The sequence below is a fragment of the Mustelus asterias genome, chromosome 3 (assembly GCF_964213995.1).
Source record: "Mustelus asterias chromosome 3, sMusAst1.hap1.1, whole genome shotgun sequence".
Lineage (NCBI taxonomy): Eukaryota > Metazoa > Chordata > Chondrichthyes > Carcharhiniformes > Triakidae > Mustelus > Mustelus asterias.
Genome location: NC_135803.1, coordinates 46,356,125 through 46,378,041, shown reverse-complemented (window position 1 = coordinate 46,378,041; position 21,917 = coordinate 46,356,125). Strand labels below are relative to the sequence as shown.

Genomic DNA, 21,917 nt, shown 5'->3' with positions numbered 1-21,917 from the left:
CCTGTTTTTGTATGTGTCAGTGGGTTTTCTGACTTGTATAAATTCATTTGTTCTTTAGTGCAGTCTTCTTCCGAGGAGGTTGAGTGTCATGGATTTCCATCACTGTCTATCCAGTGCTGCCCTTACACATTCCACATAGACCGATTATATCCAACATATTATATCCATCATCCATTTTTCTTTCTGATTTTTTTTCTCCTTATGTTTGTTGTTGATCTTTCCTTCCAGTAATTTTCACTGTCTACTGCTCTAGAGTGGCAATCATCATCCGATTGCTGCTCCATTTGAATTTTCCCTCACCTTGACCCTGCTTTATATTTCTTGCTGGGTCTTCTGAGCCCAGTTTTACCAGAAATGCAGAGTGCAGCCTCGCTCCAGGAACTCAGTCGCAATGGTGTATTGTTGGGGGAAGAGAGGATATGCCCCATTTTGAGGGCACTAGCTGCTGTACGTTTCAAAGTCTAGTTTGGATGAGTGAGTAAATGAATGAATGGGTAGGATGGATGAGGTGGCAAGTGGGTGAGTTTGGACCTGTGGGATGATCGGGGGGATATTTGTGTGGCTGTAGTCGGGAGGGGGGTTCAGTGGTTAGTTGGGGTCATTGTGAGTGATTGTGGTGAGGGAGGGGGTGGTGGGTTCTACAGTTAGAATCATAGAATCCCTACAGTGCAGAAGGAGGCCAATCAGCCCATCGAAACTGCACTGACTCTCTGACAGAGTGTCATACCCAGGCCCTCTTTCCCACCCTATCCCATAACCCCACACAAGATGAGGTTTTCCCTGTCTAACAATTCTTGGGTAACAATTCAGGTAAGTAAATCAGAACTATCTAAAGTCTGCAGGTTTTACTCAAGAGTTGTAGACTATAGTGGAGGGTGCTAAGGAGCAGGAAAATTGCCCATCAGGAGTTGAAAGTTCCCAAGCAATTCCCACATAGGTCAGTGCATCCAGACAGTCCCAATGCACATCTCTGGTCGCATGTCCAGTGTTGTGACGATCCGGTGACGGGAAGATTTGGGCTATTGCATCTTTGTCTCTGTGATGTTGTGCACTAATTTCCTCTTAACTCTGGTCATTTTCAGCACTGCCTCATTGTCCGTGTAGGATATTGTGTACTGGAACATCCTTTTATGTCCACATCTTAAATTAATTCAGCTTATAAATACTCTATTTGTTTGTTGACTATGTCTCAGAGGTGTACATCATAGATGACAAGATGATGCATCTCAGCATTCTTTTCCTAAGATTCAGGTTCAATTATAAATTAATGTATGACTTATAATAAAGAAGAAAGACTATCATGAGACCTGAAGCCAAGTGACCCTGGCGAAACCTAGACTGAGCATCAGTGGGCAGATTATTGTCCAAGCAATTATTCCTTAAAACAGTTACCAAGATTTTATATAAAAGTATTAGTTAAACTTTAAAAATTATTCAGAAGGACAAGACTTAATAACTGAGCATGCAGAACCAAAATAAAAGTTTTACTTTCTCAATTATACCACAATGTTGCATTAAAACAGGTTGCAACATTTTTAATGTCACTGCGATTTTGTACATTATTTATCATTGTTTATAATGTGGGAGTAATTAATGTGACATCAAACTTTAGCAAACAGTGTGACATCCTCTTGGTAACAATACGTTTGGTACAAACTTTGGTACACCTTTGTTTAATATTAAAAATATAAGTTGAGATTTTGATCTCATTCAAGTGCATGGAAGCAAGAATGCCAGGGACCCGGGTTCGATTCCCAGCTTGGGTCACTATCTGTGTGGAGTTTGCACATTCTCCCCGTGTCTGCGTGGGTTTCCTCCGGGTACTCCGGCTTCCTCCCACAGTCTGAAAGACGTGCTGGTTAGGTGCATTGACCCGAACAGGCCCGCCGGAGTGTGGCAACTAAGGGAATTTCGCAGTAACTTCATTGCAGTGTTAATGTAAGCCTACTTGTGACACTTATAAATAAACTTTACTCTATCAGAGCAATGTTGCTTAATCCAGCATGTCAATTCTTCCATTGCTGTAATCAGCTATTGAAGCCTTGTTAGTGCTTTTGGCATAACTGTGCTTGAACTAGCTTTTGGTTTGGTTTAAATAAATCTCTTTTTTGGTGGATTATACGTCTCATTGTTGCACTCCCCACCCGCCACTCTCCCCCTCTCCCAGTTGTGAAAGAGATGTCTTAATTCATTATGGTCAAACAAAAGTAACATTTTTAAGTTTCTCGTGGTTTGTTGGCATCCCCCAACGTTTACACTGCCCTTGTTATTCAAAGCTTCCAAAATCCAAGTGTTAATTGATCGGAGTGTTTATCCCTAAAACAAGGTTATTATGCTAATCCCTTGTTGCCTAGCAGTAATGGGTGCGTTTAAACATGGGAAATCTAAGAAAGCTTTCAATTAGTTTGTTATTCCCTTCATATACTTCCTTATTTTACGTTTTTGTCTTTCTGTATTTTCATTCTTGTTCCGAGAACATTTAAAGATTTGGTAACCAGATCTCTGCACTCTGTTTAGCTACTTGAACACGTGCCTTTAGGAATAGAAATGTTTCTGCAGTGCTATAATTAGCTGGCAGAATTAAATTAGGAAATGGGATTGGAAGAAAATTTGAATTAATGTAATTGCTAACATTTGCATTCATTATAGCAGGAACACTAAAAGATAAATGTGACAAATATGTTATGACTTCAAAAGAATAATGTGTGGTGGAGAAGCCTTTCACCCAGAATAATGTAGGTGAGTTTGCAGCAGCATATTGTGATCACTAAATCATAGCTCGATATCTCCCCATGATTCCTCAGGCACCACCTTCTTTCAAACCAGCTTTCATCCTCTTTCCCCCCCTGCCTCCCCCGCCACCCCATGCCTTGTATCATCCTCCCAAGTCTCAGGCATGGCACGTTTTTCACTGACGTGCCTTCAGTTCAACTCCATGTCAAGTGAATCCTCATTTTCTGTAATTTCCACTTAAACTACTCTACCTGTCCTCCTTTTTTCATTTATTCCAAACATAATCGCACCCATCCATATTCGCAGCTCAGACCATTTATGTTGTCCCCTCACTTTTATAGCTGTCAATGCTGAGGCACTTCAACCATTTTCAGCCAGATCTGCTGAGTGGATGATTCATCTCAGCCTCCTCTTGAAGTCCCCCGAGTCACAGGTGCCAGCCTTAAGCCATTCGATTCACTCCATGTGATATCAGGAAAGCGCCGAAAGCACTGGATACTGCAAAGACTACAGGTCATGACAATATCCCACAAAAGTACTAAAGACCTGGGCTTCTGAACTAGCTGTACCCTAAGCCTCACTGTTCCAGACATCTATAGCACTGGCAGCAATTGGGAAAATTGCCTAGTTAAGTCCTTTCCACAGAAAACAGTGCACATTGAACCCAGTCCTGTCAATCTACCTCTCGATCATCAGCAAAGTGGTGAAAGACAATGCAATGAAGCGGCTCTTGTGCTGCAATATAAATATAAAGGCAGCATTTCACTGAGTGTGGCATCAAGGAGCTCTAGCAAAATTGAAGTCAATGGGAATCAAATGGAAAAGTCTCCATTGGTTGGAGTCTTTCCTAGCAAAAAGGAAGATCACTGTGGTTCTTGGATGCCAAACATCTCATCCCGAGGAAATTGATCATGAATTCCTCAGGTCCAAGGCCGAATCATCTCTACAGTTTCATAATTGACCACCCTTCCATCATAAAGTCAGAAGTGGGGATACTTACTGAAGATTGCACAGTACCATTTGCAACTCCTTAGCTACTAGTTGAAGCATAGCCACCAACATGTGAACATCATTCAGACTTGGGCTAATAAGTGGCAAATTACATTTGTGCCTCACAAGTGCCAGACAATGACCTTCACCAACAAGAGAGAATCTAACTCTCTCCTTCTGCCACACAATGGCATTACCATTGCTGATTTCTCCATCAACGTTCTGGAGGTTACCACTGAGCAGAAACTTTACAGGATTCATCATGTGCATTTTGTGGCAACAGGACTAGATCAGAGGCTGGGAATTATGCAGCAAATAAGTCACCTCTTGATTCCCCAAAGCCTGCCCACCTTCTAAAAGACACAAGTCTGGAGTGTGATGGAATACTCTTCTCTTGCCTCAATGAGTGCAGCTCCAACAACACTCAAGACGTCCCAATCCAAATCAGTCGGAGGTTTCCTTGCATATGTTTAACTTGATGCTACGAGAATTCATGGGTCTGGAGTCAATGTTGAGAACTTCCAGGACATCTCCCTTCTGATTGTTTAACATTGTGCTGCTGCCATCTCTGCTAGGTATGTCCTGTCCCACCATAAGGGATGGTGTGGTCGTGTCTGGGACATTGGTTGTAAGGTATGATTAAATAAGTATAACCGTGTCAGGCTGTTGCTTGACTAATCTGTATGACAGCCCCCAGATGTTAGTTAGTAAGGGTTGACAGGACGGGTGTGCTGTTGTTTCCAGCTGCTAAGTCGATGCCAGGTGGTCACTCCGGTTTTATTCCTTTTTTGACTTTTTTTGTAATTGGTACAACTGAGTAATTGGTACAACTGGACAATTTCAGAGGGCTTTTAGAGTAACCACATTGCTGTAGGTCTGGAGTCTGTAGGCCAGACCAGGTAAGCCCGACAAATGTCCTTCCCTAAGGTTAACAAGTGAGTGAGATGGGACTTACCACAATTCATGGCTCTTGCTACTAGTAATAGTAAAAAGCTAGTGAGACTAGCTCTTGATTGCAGAATTCTATTAATCAATTCCATTTATTAATTAATTGAGTTTAAATTCCCCCAGCTACAGTGGTAGGATTTGAACCCATGCCCCTGGGGTATTCGCCTAGGCTTCTGGATAGCTAGTCTGGTAATATTATTATGATACCGATATCTCCCCTTATGGTCTCTCTTAATAATTTTTCAAACAAATTATCCCTCCTCAGTTGTAACTGTGGACACTAGAGCGAGACCGGAAAATCCCGGCGAGGTCAAAAGACATTTCTATTGTCCTACACTCGCCCACTCCGATTCCATGGCGGGCAAGGCGATAGAATTCCAGCGTGGATCTTCAAACAGTATTGTGACCATGTACTTTTTTCTTTCTTCTCTGTCGCAACTGAAAATGTTGAGCTTCTGTCTTTCTTTAAGCCAGTAATACCTGTGATATCATATTTCTAACTGTCTACCTGTGCCTCAGCTCATCTGTCTTGTTCATTAGAGCCCTTGAGTTGAAGTAGATATCATTAAACACTACCAGACTCCTATGTTCTCTATTTTCTAGCCTTGGTTTTGCTTGCTTACTGATTTTCTGATGTGGAGATGCCGGCGTTGGACTGGGATGGGCACAGTAAGAAGTCTCACAACACCAGGTTAAAGTCCAACAGGTTTATTTGGAATCACGAGCTTTCGGAGCACTGCTCCTTCATGAGGTGACTCTGAAAGCTTGTGATTCCAAATAAACCTGTTGGACTTTAACATGGTTTTGTGAGACTCCTTACTGTTACTAATTTTCTGCCTGCCACCTCCAGGTTTGCTTTTCTCCTTTATATGCTCACGTTCCCATCCCCCTTCCAGACTAATTTTGACTCTCTCCAGCAGAACTAGAAAACCTCCCAGTGATGATATTGCCATGTGACTGTCTATGTACTGGGTCTCATCTGCTCCACTTAAGGTTTGGATGGAAGTTGGTCAGTTTATTGTGTTTAATCTGCTTGCATTGAGACCTTTTCCGTTGGTGGAAAGGTTTGAGTTTGTTGATTGGGTTATGGTAGTTAAAGTTGGTTATATTCTTTGTACTGAGTCAGTAATAGAGAGGGAAGCTGAATTGATGTGAAAATATATCATGAGCACCCTTTTATCTATCTGAGTAGATAATACCATTATTAAATTATGACCTTTCATGGGGATACACTTTCTTTTGGGACAGCCTGCTGCCTTCAATGTATATAGCTGTGGAAAGTCGTGGGCCCTCACACCGTTATACAGCTGGTGATATTTTATAGTTATGTTCGTATTACATTTTCACCTGATGCATTCTTTAAAGTGTCATACAATTCAGGGTTTTGTTTGTCATTGTGCTCAACCCTCTCTCCACTCACATTGTCTGTGCCTTTAAGACTTGATTACCTATAAAGACTCGCATTCCAACCATTATTTTGTAAATTGAGTTTGTGTCTTTATAATGCCCTGTTCGTGAACAGAACTCCCACTCACCTGATGAAGGAGCAGCGCTCTGAAAGCTTGTGGCTTGTGCTACCAAATAAACCTGTTGGACTTTAACCTGGTGTTGTGAGACTTCTTACTGTTCATATAAAGCCAACACATGTAGATTATTCCAACATTTCCCCCTTGAGGGCGCTATTGCCTTATTTATCTCCAGTTCACTTCTAAAATGGTGCACTGAGAACCATTTGAATGCCTGTTTGTAACTAATTTTTTGACTTTTTTGTGGAGCTTTCCCTTTTTTCTAGCACTGACAGCAGGCAGAAATTAGTGATCATTTTTGTAGTGTCAATTGTGTTAGTTAATGTTGTTATTTGAATTTTCTACTAGTTTATGTTAAGAGCTTAGAACTTAATGTAGAAATTCTGTAACGTGGGTTACAGAGAGATTTTTTAAAAATCTAAGTAGTCATCAAAGAATGTTCAAATACCTCACTTGTACAAAAAGCTAAACAATCCCTATTATCTAGTATTCATTCAGTTCTAATCTAAAGCAAGTGATTGGCGCTATTTTAAAAGCAGATACGAGGATACGCCTGGGCAGGCAATGGTCCAAGACCCATATACCAGGACCTCCCATCCAGGCAGTGGCTGTAGCAGAGAGAGCACACGATGGACCTGATTTTACCATTTTCGTTCTAAGTGCTGAATCTGGGTGCAATTCAGATCCGACTTGGAAATCTACTTTCAGGCGCCCCCACACGCACTCAGCCTGAAAAAAAAATCACGGGTCCCATTCACGCTGTGGGCGGGGCTTGGCGCAGCCGGAACGATCGGAGCTCTGAACTGCGCATGTGCAGTTAGAAAAAAATTTGAAAAAGCGCGCCCGTGTCAGATCACTCCCAGGCCGCAGAAAGCAGAAAAAGTGGCCCGGGAGCAAAAAGCGGGAGCGATGGCCCCCACAGACATCACTGTCCCCCTTTTCCACCCACCCCCCCACTACCCAGACCAATCATGGCCACCTGCCCCCTTCCCCCCCCACCGATCACCTGCAGAGTGGCAGCAGACCCCCCTGCCCCCACTCCGCCATCCCCCCCCACCAGAGATCCATCTGGCCTCACTCCCCTCCACCCCCTCCGCCAGAGGTACATCTGACCCACCTCTCTCCTCTGCCCCCCCCTCCAGAAAATGATCTGGCCTCACTCCCCCCTGACAGAGAATGAGCTGGCTTCACTCCCCGCCCCCCCAGAGAATGATCTGCCCTCCTCCCCCCTCCCTCCCAACCAGACAAAGATCAGGCCTCCCTCCTCCCTCGCCCCCCCCACCCCCCTCCATCAGAGAATGATCTGGCCTGCCTCCCCCCCTCCACCACCGATCTGAGTCAGAGAGACATTGGAAGCTCTGAACTCGCCTCTTCAGCAGCTGGAGCACCCGAAACAGACTTTTATTCAGCATGTCCATTTTGGCGCGATTCCAGATTGGCGAACGTGGTGGTAAAGGGGGAAATGCTGATAAAGTTGGGCGGGCAGTTCATTAATTCAATTTAAATGCATGCAAATGAATTTAAATCGCCGTTGCGCCCGTTTCGGGCGTGAATCGGATCACGGCCATTCCCGGGTCTCGGTAAAGTGACCATCTGCGTGGACGCGGGCGCGGATCACGTTAATGGCCTCACGCCCGACTTTACCACGTTTTCGCACTACGCAATGGTAAAATCAGGCCCAATGTGAGTGGCAAATGCAGTGTGCAGTGAGTGTGCAATGCACGTGTGTAACTGCTTCTGGTGCCTGGCTGATCAATGTCAGGAGCTGTGAAGGTACAATGCAGATCCTAGAGAGCTTTATGGGAAGATTTTCAAGCCAACAGATTCTTGCAGGTAAATTGGAGTTGGCTAACGTTCAGAGGCCAGAGGTGGGCTTTTCTTGGGAAGAGTGTGCAGCCACTATTTTAAAGAGGCAAGTGCAGAGACCACAAGGCAACTGGGATTGAAATGCAATCATGTACTAAAAGTCCGTCCTGACTTGCTATGGTCAGGTGAAATCTAACGTGAGGTGCAGAACAGAGGTAGCCATGTTGCATTCGGTTTTAATAAAGACATTGCACCAGAAGCGCAATGAGTTCGTAATATAGTGTCAGATGAACTTGATGATCAGCTACGATCAAAATGAATGGTGGAGCAGGCTCAAAGGGCAGAATGGCCTACTCCTGCTTCTATTTTCTGTGTTCTATGTGGAGCTGAGATTGAATTTTGGAGAGAAGGCACAGTGATTGAAATGGGAACACAGAACTGTTCAGAGCTGCAGAAAGCTGCTTCAAGAAAACACTGAAAAGGAAAGCAAATAAACTAGGTGAGACAAAAAGGCTGTTAATTCTCCTCCCCCTACTGCCAAAATGAAAGGCACTCTGTGGCAGAATTGGCAGTTTTTCCACTTACAACGGCAAAACTGTGAGATTGCATCAGATTTAATTAACTAACTGGAGCCAATACAAGTAGCAACACTTTCTTTAACACTGGTAGGGTGAGACAAAGTGAGAGTAAAATCTGACAGCAAACCACTTCAAAGCATTTTCCTCAAACCGCTACTTTCTGCTCCAAAGCATCTGCAAAGAATGTTGCTTTATTTGCAGAGATATCATCTGGACATGACATATAAGTAAGGGAAACAGCTATACATTTGCTGATATGTTGTCGAGAGCAACACATCTCATGAAGAAAGTTGAGGATGCTGAAACAGAATGTGAGATCTTCCAGATTCAACATGAGGCAGCAACTCAACGTATTCTGGAATTCATCAACCCAGCAGAAACATTGAATCTGGCAGACATGTGCACGTGCCTTTCTCAAATCATGTGGTCTACCCAACAGGATGCAACTCTCAATACTTCAAGAAATAATGATAAAGGGATAGCCTGACAGCATCAAGGATGCACCTTTGGTCACAAGTGCATATTGGGCTTATAGAGATGAATGATAGCCCAAGATGGCATCTTGTACAAAGGAAATAGAATCATTCTCCTGAAGGCAATGAGAGGAATGATGTTGAATTGCATTCGTGTAAGCCGTCATGGAATTGAGTCAAGTCTAAGGAAGGCAAGAGGAGTGCTCTTTTGGCCAAATATAAGCAGTGAAATTAAGGACCACATTAATACCAAGCTAAGTAAACTAGAGAGTCCCTATCACATGAGATTCTGGACAGGCTGTGAGTGAAGCTGGGAGCAGACCTCTTCACCATGGCAGGAATTGATTATCTAATCACTGTAGACTATTATTCTGACTACTGCCAGTTAGACCAGCTGGCTTCAGTGAGATTGTAGAATGTCTGAAAGCATACTTAGTTTTTACAGTGTTCCAGGTAATGTGATGAGTGACAATGGCCCTCAGTTCACAAGTGAAGAATTCAGCTGCTTCATAAACAGTTGGGAAATTCAATACTATATACATCATTTTCACTCTATCCCCAGTCAAGTAGAAAGTAGTCCAGTCAAAAGAATAACGCCACACCTCACCCAAACTACCCTTTCAAAGGAACAAAAGCGACTGATGCCAGAAGTAGTAACAGATGTGACTGAAAAAAATCAAGGTGTAACTGCAGAAGGCAACATTTCATTTTGACAAAACTGCCCAACATTTGCCAGCATTGAGCACTGGAGAGCCAGTCAGGGTCCAAATGTTCAATGTTCTTGACAGAAATCAGCCCATGTGGAAACCTGGGACATGTTGTCACTTTGATCTCATGCAGTGGATGTGAACAATCAAATGTCCTGGCACAACTGTGGGCACATACGAACAACTAGAGAAGCTGTTCCTGCATGCAGGTGGCTGATCAATGGGAACTCACCAGCTGTACAAAGAACAGAACCACCATCACTCCCAGAGGTCCACCAGCCCCAGCAATGGAAGAGGAACAACAGGAACAGTTACCCAGGAAACAACAAGTATCACGGAAATGACACTCTCTGGAGAGGGAACAGCACTCAGATGAACAGGCAATGACAACAAACACATGCACCATTAAGAGACCTGCATGATTTGGTGATTTATGTTTGCAATACATGTTCAGAGACTGATGAAAATAATGAACAGTATACTAATGCAGGGGAACAGTGGGAGTATAGTGGGTAACTTGGGTAACTCAATTACACATGAAAATGCATGCAAATTTGTCTTTGTTCATTATGGAAAGAGGGATTGAAATATAATCATATACTAAAGGCCTACTTGGCTTTCTGTCGTCATATGACCTCTGCCATGAGGCACAGACAGGAGGCAGCCATGTTACATTCAGTTCGAAGAAAGCCATTCACCAGGCCCGCCATGGAATCAGAGCGGGCGAGGGGCAGACAAAGGAAATGTTTGTTGACCTCAGGCAGGTGTTTCCAGTCTCGCTCAAGCGAGGCCGTAAAATCCCGTCCATTGTACGAGAAACACTATACTCTTTGAACTTGTAACAGTGCCTGTTCATTTAAGAGTACTTAACAGATTACTACAGCTTTTGCTTTCAGGTAGATGCACTATATTTTAAAATTGTGATTTATTTTGCGCTTGGGTTTTGGTACTCTTTATGAAACAGATCCAATGATAATTACATATGGAGCAGAAGGTAACAGATATATACACCCAGCAAAAACATAACTTCCAATTCTGCTGTTGGGCAAGAGATTGTAATTTCGAAACATAATAAATGATGCAATCTGCACTAAGTGCTGTGATACTTAGATCAAAAGGTCTCCATAAACAATCTGTTTCATATTCTGAGGTGGACATCTCGAAGCTAGTTGTTTAGGCACTTTTGAAAACTGGAATTGGAAAAGCACATTCTATTCCTACTGGAGGTTCAGCTAAGGGTTGGTTTAGATATTTAGAAGAAGGGTGATGAATCCAATAGTAAGTGGAGAGTGTGTGGCTTTAGGTTAGGGTTTTGTGTTTTGAATAAATTGAAAATGAGGAACTTGTTCCCTAACCAGTGTGGAATAGTAATTTACTGCTTGGACATCATCGAATAATGAGGAGCCTATTACACGCATGGGACAGATGTACTTGGGAGCATCTCTTTTAAAATGTGCCATATGGTTATTAAATCCCAGCTCTAGAAAAAAGAGAAAGAGAGAGAAACAGACCAATATACTCCTCACCAGATGTGGTGACCATCTCTGTGATGCCTTTTGGTCTCTCCGCGCACGATGGCACAGTGGTTAGCACTGCTGCCTCACAGCACCAAGGACCCAGGTTCAATTCCCGGCTTGAGTCGCTGTCCATCCGGAGTCTACAATTCTCCCTGTGTCCACATAGGTTTCGTCCAGGTGCTCCGGTTTCCTCCCACAGTCCGAAATACGTGGTGGTTAGTTGCATTTGTCATGCTAAATTCCCCCTCAGTGTGGCGACTAGGGGATTTTCACAGTACCTTCATTGCCGCATTGATGTAAGCATACTTGTGACAATATGGTCCAAGTGCAGGTCAGTGGGACTAGGCAAAAAATGGTTCGGCACAGACAAGAAGGGCCAAAAGGCCAGTTTCTGAGCTGTAATTTTCTATGGATCTATGGTTCTAATAATCAAACTTTTATTTCTCTTTTCTTTACTGTTTTTACCTTTACAATTCTTGCAACAACATATTGCAGATCATAATAAAACAGCATGCATTTGACAAGACAAAAGCAAAATATTCTGGATGCTGGAAATCTGAAATAAGAACAGAAAATGCTGGAAATACTCAACAGATGCAGGCAGCATCTGTGGTGAGAGAAAAAGAGCAACACTGGTCTTCAATACCATTGTAGCTGGTAGCCCCTCTTTACAATGTTCACATTAAGCCAGGATGGTGTGAAAAGGAGAGGATGTTTGGTTTTGTTGTTATATGTAATCAAATAGTGGTCCAATTATTTATTGATAATTGGACCACCATTTGGTACTTATTTGTACCAAAATTTATCTTTTATGTTTGTTTATTTCTTGAGCATTTATGACCATTTTAGGTCGATAGGTCCCCTGGGCCTGATGAAATATATCCTAGGATTCTTTGGGAGGCAAGGGATGAGATTGCAGAGCCTTTGGCTTTGATCTTTGGGTCCTCACTGTCGACGGGGGTGGTGCCAGAGGACTGGAGAGTGGCGAATGTTGTTCCTCTGTTTAAGAAAGGGAATAGAAATGACCCTGGTAATTATAGACCGATTAGTCTTACTTCGGTGGTTGGTAAATTGATGGAAAAGGTCCTTAGGGATGGGATTTACGACCATTTAGAAAGATGCAGATTAATCCGGGATAGTCAGCATGGATTCGTGAAGGGCAAGTCGTGCCTCACAAATTTGATTGAATTTTTTGAGGAGGTAACTAAGTGTGTTGATGAAGGTAGGGCAGTTGATGTCATATACATGGATTTTAGTAAGGTGTTTGATAAGGTCCCCCATGGTCGCCCATAGTCCCCCATGAACAGAGAGATCTTGGGGTCCATATCCACAGATCTCTAAAGGTTGCCACTCAAGTGGATAGAGCTGTGAAGAAGGCCTATAGTGTGTTAGCTTTTATTAACAGGGGGTTGGAGTTTAAGAGCCGTGGGGTTATGCTGAAACTGTACAGGACCTTGGTGAGACCACATTTGGAATATTATGTGCAGTTCTGGTCACCTCACTACAAGAAGGATGTGGAAGCGCTGGAAAGAGTGCAGAGGAGATTTACCAGGATGCTGCCTGGTTTGGAGGGTAGGTCTTATGAGGAAAGGTTGAGGGAGCTAGGGCTGTTCTCTCTGGAGCAGAGGAGGCTGAGAGGAGACTTAATAGAGGTTTATAAAATGATGAAGGGGATAGATAGAGTGAACGCTCAAAGACTATTTCCTCGGGTGGATGGAGCTATTACAAGGGGGCATAACTATAGGGTTCATGGTGGGAGATATAGGAAGGATGTCCGAGGTAGGTTCTTTACTCAGAGAGTGGTTGGGGTGTGGAATGGACTGCCTGCAGTGATAGTGGAGTCAGACACTTTAGGAACATTTAAGCGGTTATTGGATAGGCACATGGAGCACACCAGGATGATAGGGAGTGGGATAGCTTGATCTTGGTTTCAGATAAAGCTCGGCACAACATCGTGGGCCGAAGGGCCTGTTCTGTGCTGTACTGTTCTATGTTCTATGTTCTATTTTTGCCTTGCACCCCCGCCAACAATTTCCACAGCCAGATGTGGCCCTCTCACCAAAACATTTGCCCACCCCTGCATAGGATGTTCCTTGTGACCTTGTTCATGAGCACCATCCAGTGGACCTAAGGTTGGCCTGCCCAAGCTTAAGGGAGAGCCAAAGATTCAGGATAGGGCCATCTTCAGTCTGGATGACATAGTAAAGGGTGGGGGGCAGAGTAGAAGCATTTCATATGGCCATTAGCTTGGAGTTCATTTCATTTAGAAGTGAAGCGAGAGCACTTCAATTTTTCATCGAATCCCTACAGTGCACAAGAGGCCATTTGGCCCATCAGGTCTGCACCAACTCTCTGACTGTGTATCTTATCCTGGCCCCCTCCCCCACCCTATCCGTGTAATCCCACACATCTTGATCTACTAAGGGCAATTTAGCATGGCCAATCAACCTAACCCACACATCTTTGGAGTGTGGGAAGAAACCCATGCAGACACTGGGAGAATGCACCGTCTATGTAGCGTTTCCCCAAACTTCACACAGACAGTGACCCAAACTGGGAATCAAACCCAGGTTCCTGGTGCTGTGAGGCAGTGCTAACCACTGTGCCACCGTGCCAATTGGCCTCTGGGAAACAAATGTAACATTATATAACAGAAGACGGAATGCTGTTATGTTAGTACTTCAGAGGTCACTACAGTTGTATATGTGACATGGAATGAAAAGTGGGAGGTGGGGTTACCTGTTATAGCACTGGCTGCCTTAAGCCAAGCCAATTTTATAGAGAAACCTTTCATATTAGAATTTGGCACTTTATTTGCATATGCAAAATGTCTAACGTCTGCTTTCAATGTGTGTAAAGAGTGACTCTTGTTTATCTTTATATAAGACAATCAAATGCCAATTCCCTGGCCAGAAATGCGCATGTTTTCTACAGGGCCATTTTGGGGTCTTGAATACCCATACCACACCTGAAAAATGACTTTTCACAATTAAAATTCTAGGCCTGAGACGACTGAAAATTTGAAATAAAATCAGAAAATGAAAGAAGTTAAAAATAATCATCGGTATTTGAAAGCAGAGAAATTGATACCTCAAATGGTGTCAGACGTTCTGCATTTTGATTTTTTTTCATAATCTTTAGTATTTTGTCGTAATAAATACCTTCACCGCAGTATTTTAAAAGGGATATACAAATACAATAATCTGTTCTATACTCTGAATTTTAAAAGGCTCTGAACTGAGCAGTAGATCCAGTGATTTCATGTAGAACTTTCAGCAATATACTAATTTTAAAATGGTACACTGTGTACTTGAATCTTTTCCTGCATCGGTGATGACCTGAAACATGACTCCTGAAGTTGTCAATTAATGCCTATGTACTTTGATTTGAGACAAACAACATGGATATTAAGATGTACAACTGCAGAGACTCACTGCAGCTGCAAGGGTACAACTTTACCTGAAGCAAAGGGAAATACACAATCATCGGAAGAAGCACTTTATCTTTCGTACTAAGCTTGGATTTAATGTTGCTCATGGCTTCCTACTTTGTATTCTGCCATCGAAGCAGCAGTCATATAAGTATAAAATCCCTACAGTGCACAAAGAGGCCATTTGGCTCATCGAGTCTGCACTTACCCTCCGGCAGAGCATCTTACCCAGGCCCATCCCTCTGCCCTATATCCGTAACCCCACACATTTACCCTGTTAATCCCCCTAACCTACACATCTTGTGGCACTGCATATGTTTGGACTGTGGGAGGAAAACGGAGCACCCAGAGGAAACCCATGCAGACATGGGCAAAACATGCAAACGCCACACAGTCACCCAAGGCCTGGCTCCCTGGCGCTGTGAGGCAGCAGTGTTAACCACTGTACCCCCCACCGTGCCACCCTATTATAGATAAAGAAATAAAGGAGAGAGTATCTCTGGTACAGAAGACAGTGGGAAAGTATTTATCTAGTTTCTCGGTGAGGTAGAGTACCCACTGCTTCAAGTGCTTGTGCAATGTCTAGTATAATGTGGTGCTCTCACTGATGTTGTTTTCCTTTGTCAGACTTGTTATCCTTGACATGGGAGTTGTATAACTGCTTTGGCCAGATGAGAGGCAAATGGACAGGAAAAAAATTATCATCCTGTGTCAAGGAAATGAACATGAAGATGTATGTCTTGCAAACGACAGCAAGATAACTAAAGCTAACGGTGACCGAATTTGTAGAAATGTTTTCAAAGTTATCCACAGGAAAAATATTACTGTTCATACATTGGCATGATTAGGAAGATGGCGGTGTAGCGGTAACATCACTGGACTAGTAATCCAGCGAACCAGGCTAATGCTCTGGGGTCACAGGTTCAAATCCCACCACAGCGGCTGGTAGAATTTAAATTCGATGAATGAAATCTGAAATTGAAAGCTAGCCTCAGTAGTGGTGACCTTGAAACTGCTGTTGTAAAGCAACCCATCTGGTTCAGTAATGTTCTTTTAGGAAGGAATTCTGCCAACCTTACCCAGCCTCGCCTACATGGGACTCCAGACCCACAGTAATGTGGCTGACCTTTGGAATGTCGCAAACCAATCAATTCAAGGGTAATTAGGGATGGGCAACACCAGCTGGTCTTGCTTATATCATCCACATTCCACGAAGGAATAAAAAAATATATCTGTTTTATGATGTGTAGAAAAATTCAATCTAACATATGATCAATTTGACAACAACCTTGAATATAGACGGGTGAGGAACAGAACTTGTGAGGAGTCTAGAAAAGGCATTTTTTTTGGCTTACACTTGTCCAAGAATCATAGAATCCCCACAGTACAGAAAGAGGCCATCCGGCCCATCAGGCTCGCACTGACAATAATCCCACTCACGCCCCATCCCTGTAACCTTATGTATTTACCATGCTAATCTCCCTGACATTAAGGGGCAATTTAGCATGGCCAATCCACTTAACCTGCACATGTGGGAGGAAACAGAGCACCCAGAGGAAACCCATGCAGACACGGGGAGAACATGCAAGCTCCAAACAGACAGTTACCGGGAATTGAACCCAGGTCCTTGGGGCTGTGAGGCAGCAATGCTAACCACTGTGCTCCTAGGCCGCACACAAATGAAATAAGAAGTGCTTGTTCCAGTAGCTTATCACAAATCTCCCCCTTCCCAAAGGGGGCACAATCTGTTCTGTAAAACCATTCAGCAAAGGCACAATATTTTATTGACATCTGAAGCTTGTGGAAAAAGGGACATTCAAAATCTGGAATTTGGATGTTAGACTTATTTTTCAGAAAGCAATGATGCTGGTGTTAGCTGTTTAGCCAGCACCATCCACCATAAACCATGCTCTCGCCATTCCAGATTGAGTGTGTCAGTTTGCCTCACTTGGTTAAATTTCTATCCTCTGAGTGCAAAGGTTGTGGATTCAAGTCTGCTATAGATTTGAACTAAATCAATGCTTCATTTCAAAATTAGAAACAGGCTTCACTGTATAATCATAGAATCCCTACAGTACAGAAGAGGCCATTCAGTCCATCATGTCTGCACCAACTCACTGACAGAGTATCTTACCCAGGCCCTCTACCCCGCCCTATCCTCATAACCCCATACATTTCCCGTGGCTAATCCATCTAGCCGACACATCTTGGGACACTAGGGGGAATTTAGCATGGCCAATGCATCTAACCTGCACATCTTTGGAATGTGGGAGGAAACCAGAGCACCCAGAGGTACCCACGCAGCCATGGGGAGAATGTGCAAACACCACACAGTCATCCAAGGCTAAATTGAATCCAAACTGAGGTTTGAGACAATGAAAATGAAAATCACCAGAAGAGGTGAGATCAGTAATAGTGCAGGAAGTAATTGATGTTTGCAGCACTCAATTTGTCAGGAGGTTTGATGATAGTGATGCTGTTACTGAGGAAATGCTGAAAGTTCAGAGGGAGATGTATTAGAGTCAATAAGAGGACTGGAGAAACTTTACTCAAATATGAAAAGATCAGGTTAAGACAAAGCCAAAATATAGAGGCGAAAGTGTCAATAAAGGCCCAAAGGGAGAAATTTGTTGGCATAGTGCTGATATGCAGAGTCACCTCAATTCTCCAAGGGCAGACAGTGCCCTCACTCCTACCTACACAGCTCGTGTGGCATTCTTCGATGATGTCATTGAATATAAACAAATTTCTCTCCCCCAGAATTCATTCAAACGGGGATCCAGAGAAAGGAAAGTGCCTCCCAGGCTGAGGTCAGGGGTCAGCGAGGTGAAATCGGGGGATGGGGACATTCTGGTAAAAGTTAGGTAAGAATGAGAAATGGGATCGGAAGAAAATGAAGAGTAAGAGAGATTGGCTGGTACCCTTTAAGTTTCTGGTTTGCGATATTTGGAAGCAGGAATAAAGGACTTTTGTTAAAACGTCAATGACATTGAACAGAGAACTAGACAACTCTGAAATAAAATGTGGTGATGCTGCTGAAAAGAAATACTGGCGGAATGCATTCAGCAGCAGATAATGGAGGGAGTGAACTACATGAAATGATGGCTGATAGGAGTTCAGAGGAAACACCAGTGGTCATGGACAGATCTGAAACAGGAAGGGTGAAATCTGAGTTGGCATCCATGTGGAGTGAACTGGAGTTGGACAGTGCATGCTGAGAAGAGAAATGTGACTGTATAAGTGGTTCTTGGAAAGTATGTGATCAAAAACAGAGCACGAAGATGAAGACAAACAAAAATTATGGCAAAAATAATGCTACAATTATCTGACAGCGACCAGGTTTGCCAATCCTCTTGGAATTGCCAGAAGTTTCCTTGAATTGGCATCAATTACACGATGGCCAAAGAAAACAAAAGAAATCCCAGGAGATTTGAAAATAATACTTTCTGTCCACGGGTATTGTGTGACTTGGCCTGGGGTAGGGATTGGTGGGTGATGGTTGACATAGAGGATGGGAGTAGTGGCTGGATATGGCTGTTCAGGGGGTAAGTAACTCGGTTGAGGTTGAAATTTTCTTGTTGCCAATGTTTCTAGCATCTCTCACCCACCAATTATTGCACATCGATGATAACAGTAAGCAAAGATGGGACAGCATTTGTACTTATGTAGGTTTGTATGTAGCCAACTCCTAAACCTGGAATCCACACCACTGTATTCCACCGACATATCCCAAAATATGCTCATAAAACTATAAGACGTAGGAGCAGAAGTAGGCTATTCAGCCAATTGCATCTGCTTCACCGTTCAATGAGATCATGGCTAATCTGATATGATAATCCTTTACTCCAAGTCCCTATCTTATCCCCATAACCCTTGATTCCTTTACTATCTCGGCCTTGAACATACTTAACGACCCAGCCTCGACAGCCTTCTGCGGAAAAGAATTCCACTGTTCACCACCCTCTGAAAGAAGAAATTCCTCCTCATCTCTGTCTTAAATGGGTGACCTCTTCATCTGAGATTATGTCCTCTGGTCCTAGACTCTCCCACAAGGGGAAACAACCTCTCAGCATCTGCCCTGTCAGAGTTTGGCAGCCCTAACAGAAGTTAATTGAAAAATGCAAGTAAAAATTCTCTAGATTGTGTAAATCACTGCTGCCTCACAGCGCCAGGGACCCGCGTTCAATTCCTGGCTTGGGTTACTGTCTGTGTGGAGTCTGCAAATTCTCCCTGTGTCTGCGTGGGTTTCCTCTGGGTGCTCCGGTTTCCTCCGAGCACAGTCCGAAAGACGTGCTGGTTCAGTGCATTGGCCATGCTAAATTCTCCCTCAGTGTATCCGGACAGGTGCCGGGGTGTGGCGACTAGGGGATTTTCACGGTAACTTCATTGCAGCATTAATGTAAGCCTACTTGTAACACTAATAAATAACCTAAACCTACAAACAGAAGAAGAGAGAGGTCTTTTGGTAGTGAATAAATGTTCATACTAAAGTTAGGAAAATTTGATGCCACAAAAACTGACCTTTGTCATTTTTTGATTTAAAAGATCAAAATGTAGCCATGGCTTTGAACAATTTCCGCTGGATCCTCTGCTTGCAGTCAAATCTGAGGAAATAGTCATCTGTGATCTTTTTAAATTTATTAATCCCACATGGCTAACAGCTTCTGCAAACTTCAAAGTAATTGTCAAAGCGCATCATGAAAGAGGATGTCGTAAAAATGTTTAATATTTTATCTACCATTTTGTTTTGCATCCTGTGGTAAGACACCACTTGGTGCCCTCGCTAAATTTACAAAAACGCCATTTAGTCCACACAATTTCGTATTTTCAAATGGATTGTTTTAATAGATTCAAAGTCACCCTTGTTTGAATTTTTCAAGCGAAGGGACAACAGTGTAACCAAATGTGGCATTTTAGGGAAGTGGAACTGTTATCGCTACTGCTGGCTCTCAAATTTCAATTAATCTATTACAGGAGACATGTATTACTCTGTATGTGCAACCTGTAAAACACTTAAATTTTAATCATTGAACCATTTCCCACTCAGTTTCTTTGATTGTCTCAGCAGAATTACAGCAATCCAGTTGTCATGGCTCTAGCTGTACCAGTAGCCGTAAAGTTCCTGCGGATGGACAACAAGGAACTCTCCCGGAACATGTCTAACTACCTATCACTTGCAGCTATTGGCAAACCAGAAATCCTTGCACAGCACACGGCAACCATTGTAAACAGTATACTTCAAGGTAAGATTGAAAAATGTATATTACTGGGATTACCTCCGAGTCAAAGTGATGAGTTCAAACTCCACCAGTATAATATGGACAGTATTATCAGTGCAGCACTGATGGGGTGCTGCAGAATTTTCAGGTGAGGCATTAAATTGTGACCTATCCTGATGGTCCAGGCAGACCTAAAATACACAATGGCACTATTTAAAGAAGAACAAGGAAGTTCTGTATTGGGACCTCTGCTGTTTGTGATTTATATAAATGATCTGGAAGAAGGAGTAACTGGGGTGATCAGTAAGTTTGCGGATGACACAAAACTGGCAGGACTTGCAGATAGTGAGGAACATTGTCAGAGGCTACAGAAGGATATAGATAGGCTGGAAATTTGGGCAAGGAAATGGCAGATGGAGTTCAATCCTGATAAATGCGAAGTGATGCATTTTGGTGGGAATAATGTAGGGAGGAGCTACACGATAAATGGAAGAACCATAAAGGGTGTAGAGACGCAGAGGGACCTGGGTGTGCAAGTCCACAGATCTTTGAAGGTGACGTCCCAGGTGGAGAAGGTGGTGAAGAAGGCATATGGCATGCTTGCCTTTATAGGACGGGGCATAGAGTATAAGAGTTGGGGTCTGATGTTGCAGATGTATAGAACGTTGGTTCGGCCGCATTTGGAATACTGCGTCCAGTTCTGGTCGCCACACTACCAGAAGGACGTGGAGGCTTTGGAGAGAGTACAGAGGAGGTTTACCAGGATGTTGCCTGGTATGGAGGGGCTTAGTTATGAGGAGAGATTGGGGAAACTGGGGTTGTTCTCCTTGGAAAGACGGAGGATGAGGGGAGACTTAATAGAGGTGTATAAAATTATGAAAGGCATAGATAGGGTGAACGGTGGGAAGCTTTTCCCCGGGTCGGTGGTGACGTTCACGAGGGGTCATAGGTTCAAGGTGAAGGGAGGGAGGTTTAACACAGATATCAGAAGGACATATTTCACACAGAGGGTCGTGGGGGCCTGGAATGTGTTGCCGGGCAAGGTGGTGGAGGCGGACACACTGGGAACGTTTAAGACTTATCTAGACAGCTATATGAACGGAGTGGGAATGGAGGGATACAAAAGAGTGGTCTAGTTTGGACCAGGGAGCGGTGCGGGCTAATTGTTCCTTGTTTCTTGTTTCAAGGCTTCATTCTATGATCATCTTGCTGGTGCCAGTACAGAGCGAGACTGCGGATAGTTGGGAACCTGTCTCGGGGGCAGGGAATTCAGATGGTGTTCGTGGAAGTGGAAATGACTAGGGTTGGGAAGCATTTTCCGATCAGGGCCATTGTGATCTCCTGGACTCGTTTCGATCGCCTCAGGGGGTCGGAGAGGAATTTCCCAGATTTTTTTTCCCCATATTGGCCCTGCGGTTTTTCACTCTGGGTTTTCGCCTCTCCCTGGAGATCACATGGTCTGGAATGGGGGGGGTGGGGGTGAGTTAATAGGTTGTAATGAACAAAGCATCGTAGCTGTGAGGGACAGCTCGGTGGATAGGATATTGGTATGTAGATAGGCTGGAAAATTGGGCGGGGATCCTGGATTCAGGATTCAATCCTGGACTGGGGAGCGGCGCGGGCTTGGAGGGCCGAAGGGCCTGTTCCTGTGCTGTATTGTTCTTTGTTCTTTGTTCTCCCAATGTTCTAGACTATATGTACGCCTCAATTAATCCCACCTAAACACATCAACTGAACATTTATCATCTTGCTGCCTGTGATGCCTTGTTGTATGCAAGCTGGCTGCTGGGTTGCCTGTGTAACAGTGGCTAGTAGGTAGTGATGACCCGCCTTCTTGAATCATTGCAGTTCATAAAGTGTAGCTAAACCACAGTGCTGTTGGGGAGGGAGTTCCACGATGCTGACCCATCAACAGAGAAGGAACAGTGATATATTTCTGAGTCAGGGTGGTGAGTGGTTTGGAGTGGAACTTTGTAAGTGGTGTGTGTTC

At 43.6% G+C, this 21,917-nt stretch overlaps 1 protein-coding gene across 1 annotated transcript in view; it reads left to right on the top strand.

Annotated features, from left to right (window-relative positions):
* Positions 1-21,917, top strand: part of veph1 (ventricular zone expressed PH domain-containing 1) — a 242,208-nt gene that overhangs the window by 33,654 nt on the left and 186,637 nt on the right. Inside the window, exon 4 of the mRNA XM_078208325.1 lies at positions 19,777-19,951. Within this exon, the coding sequence (XP_078064451.1) occupies positions 19,777-19,951 (175 nt within the window). The remainder of the gene's footprint in view (positions 1-19,776; positions 19,952-21,917) is intronic.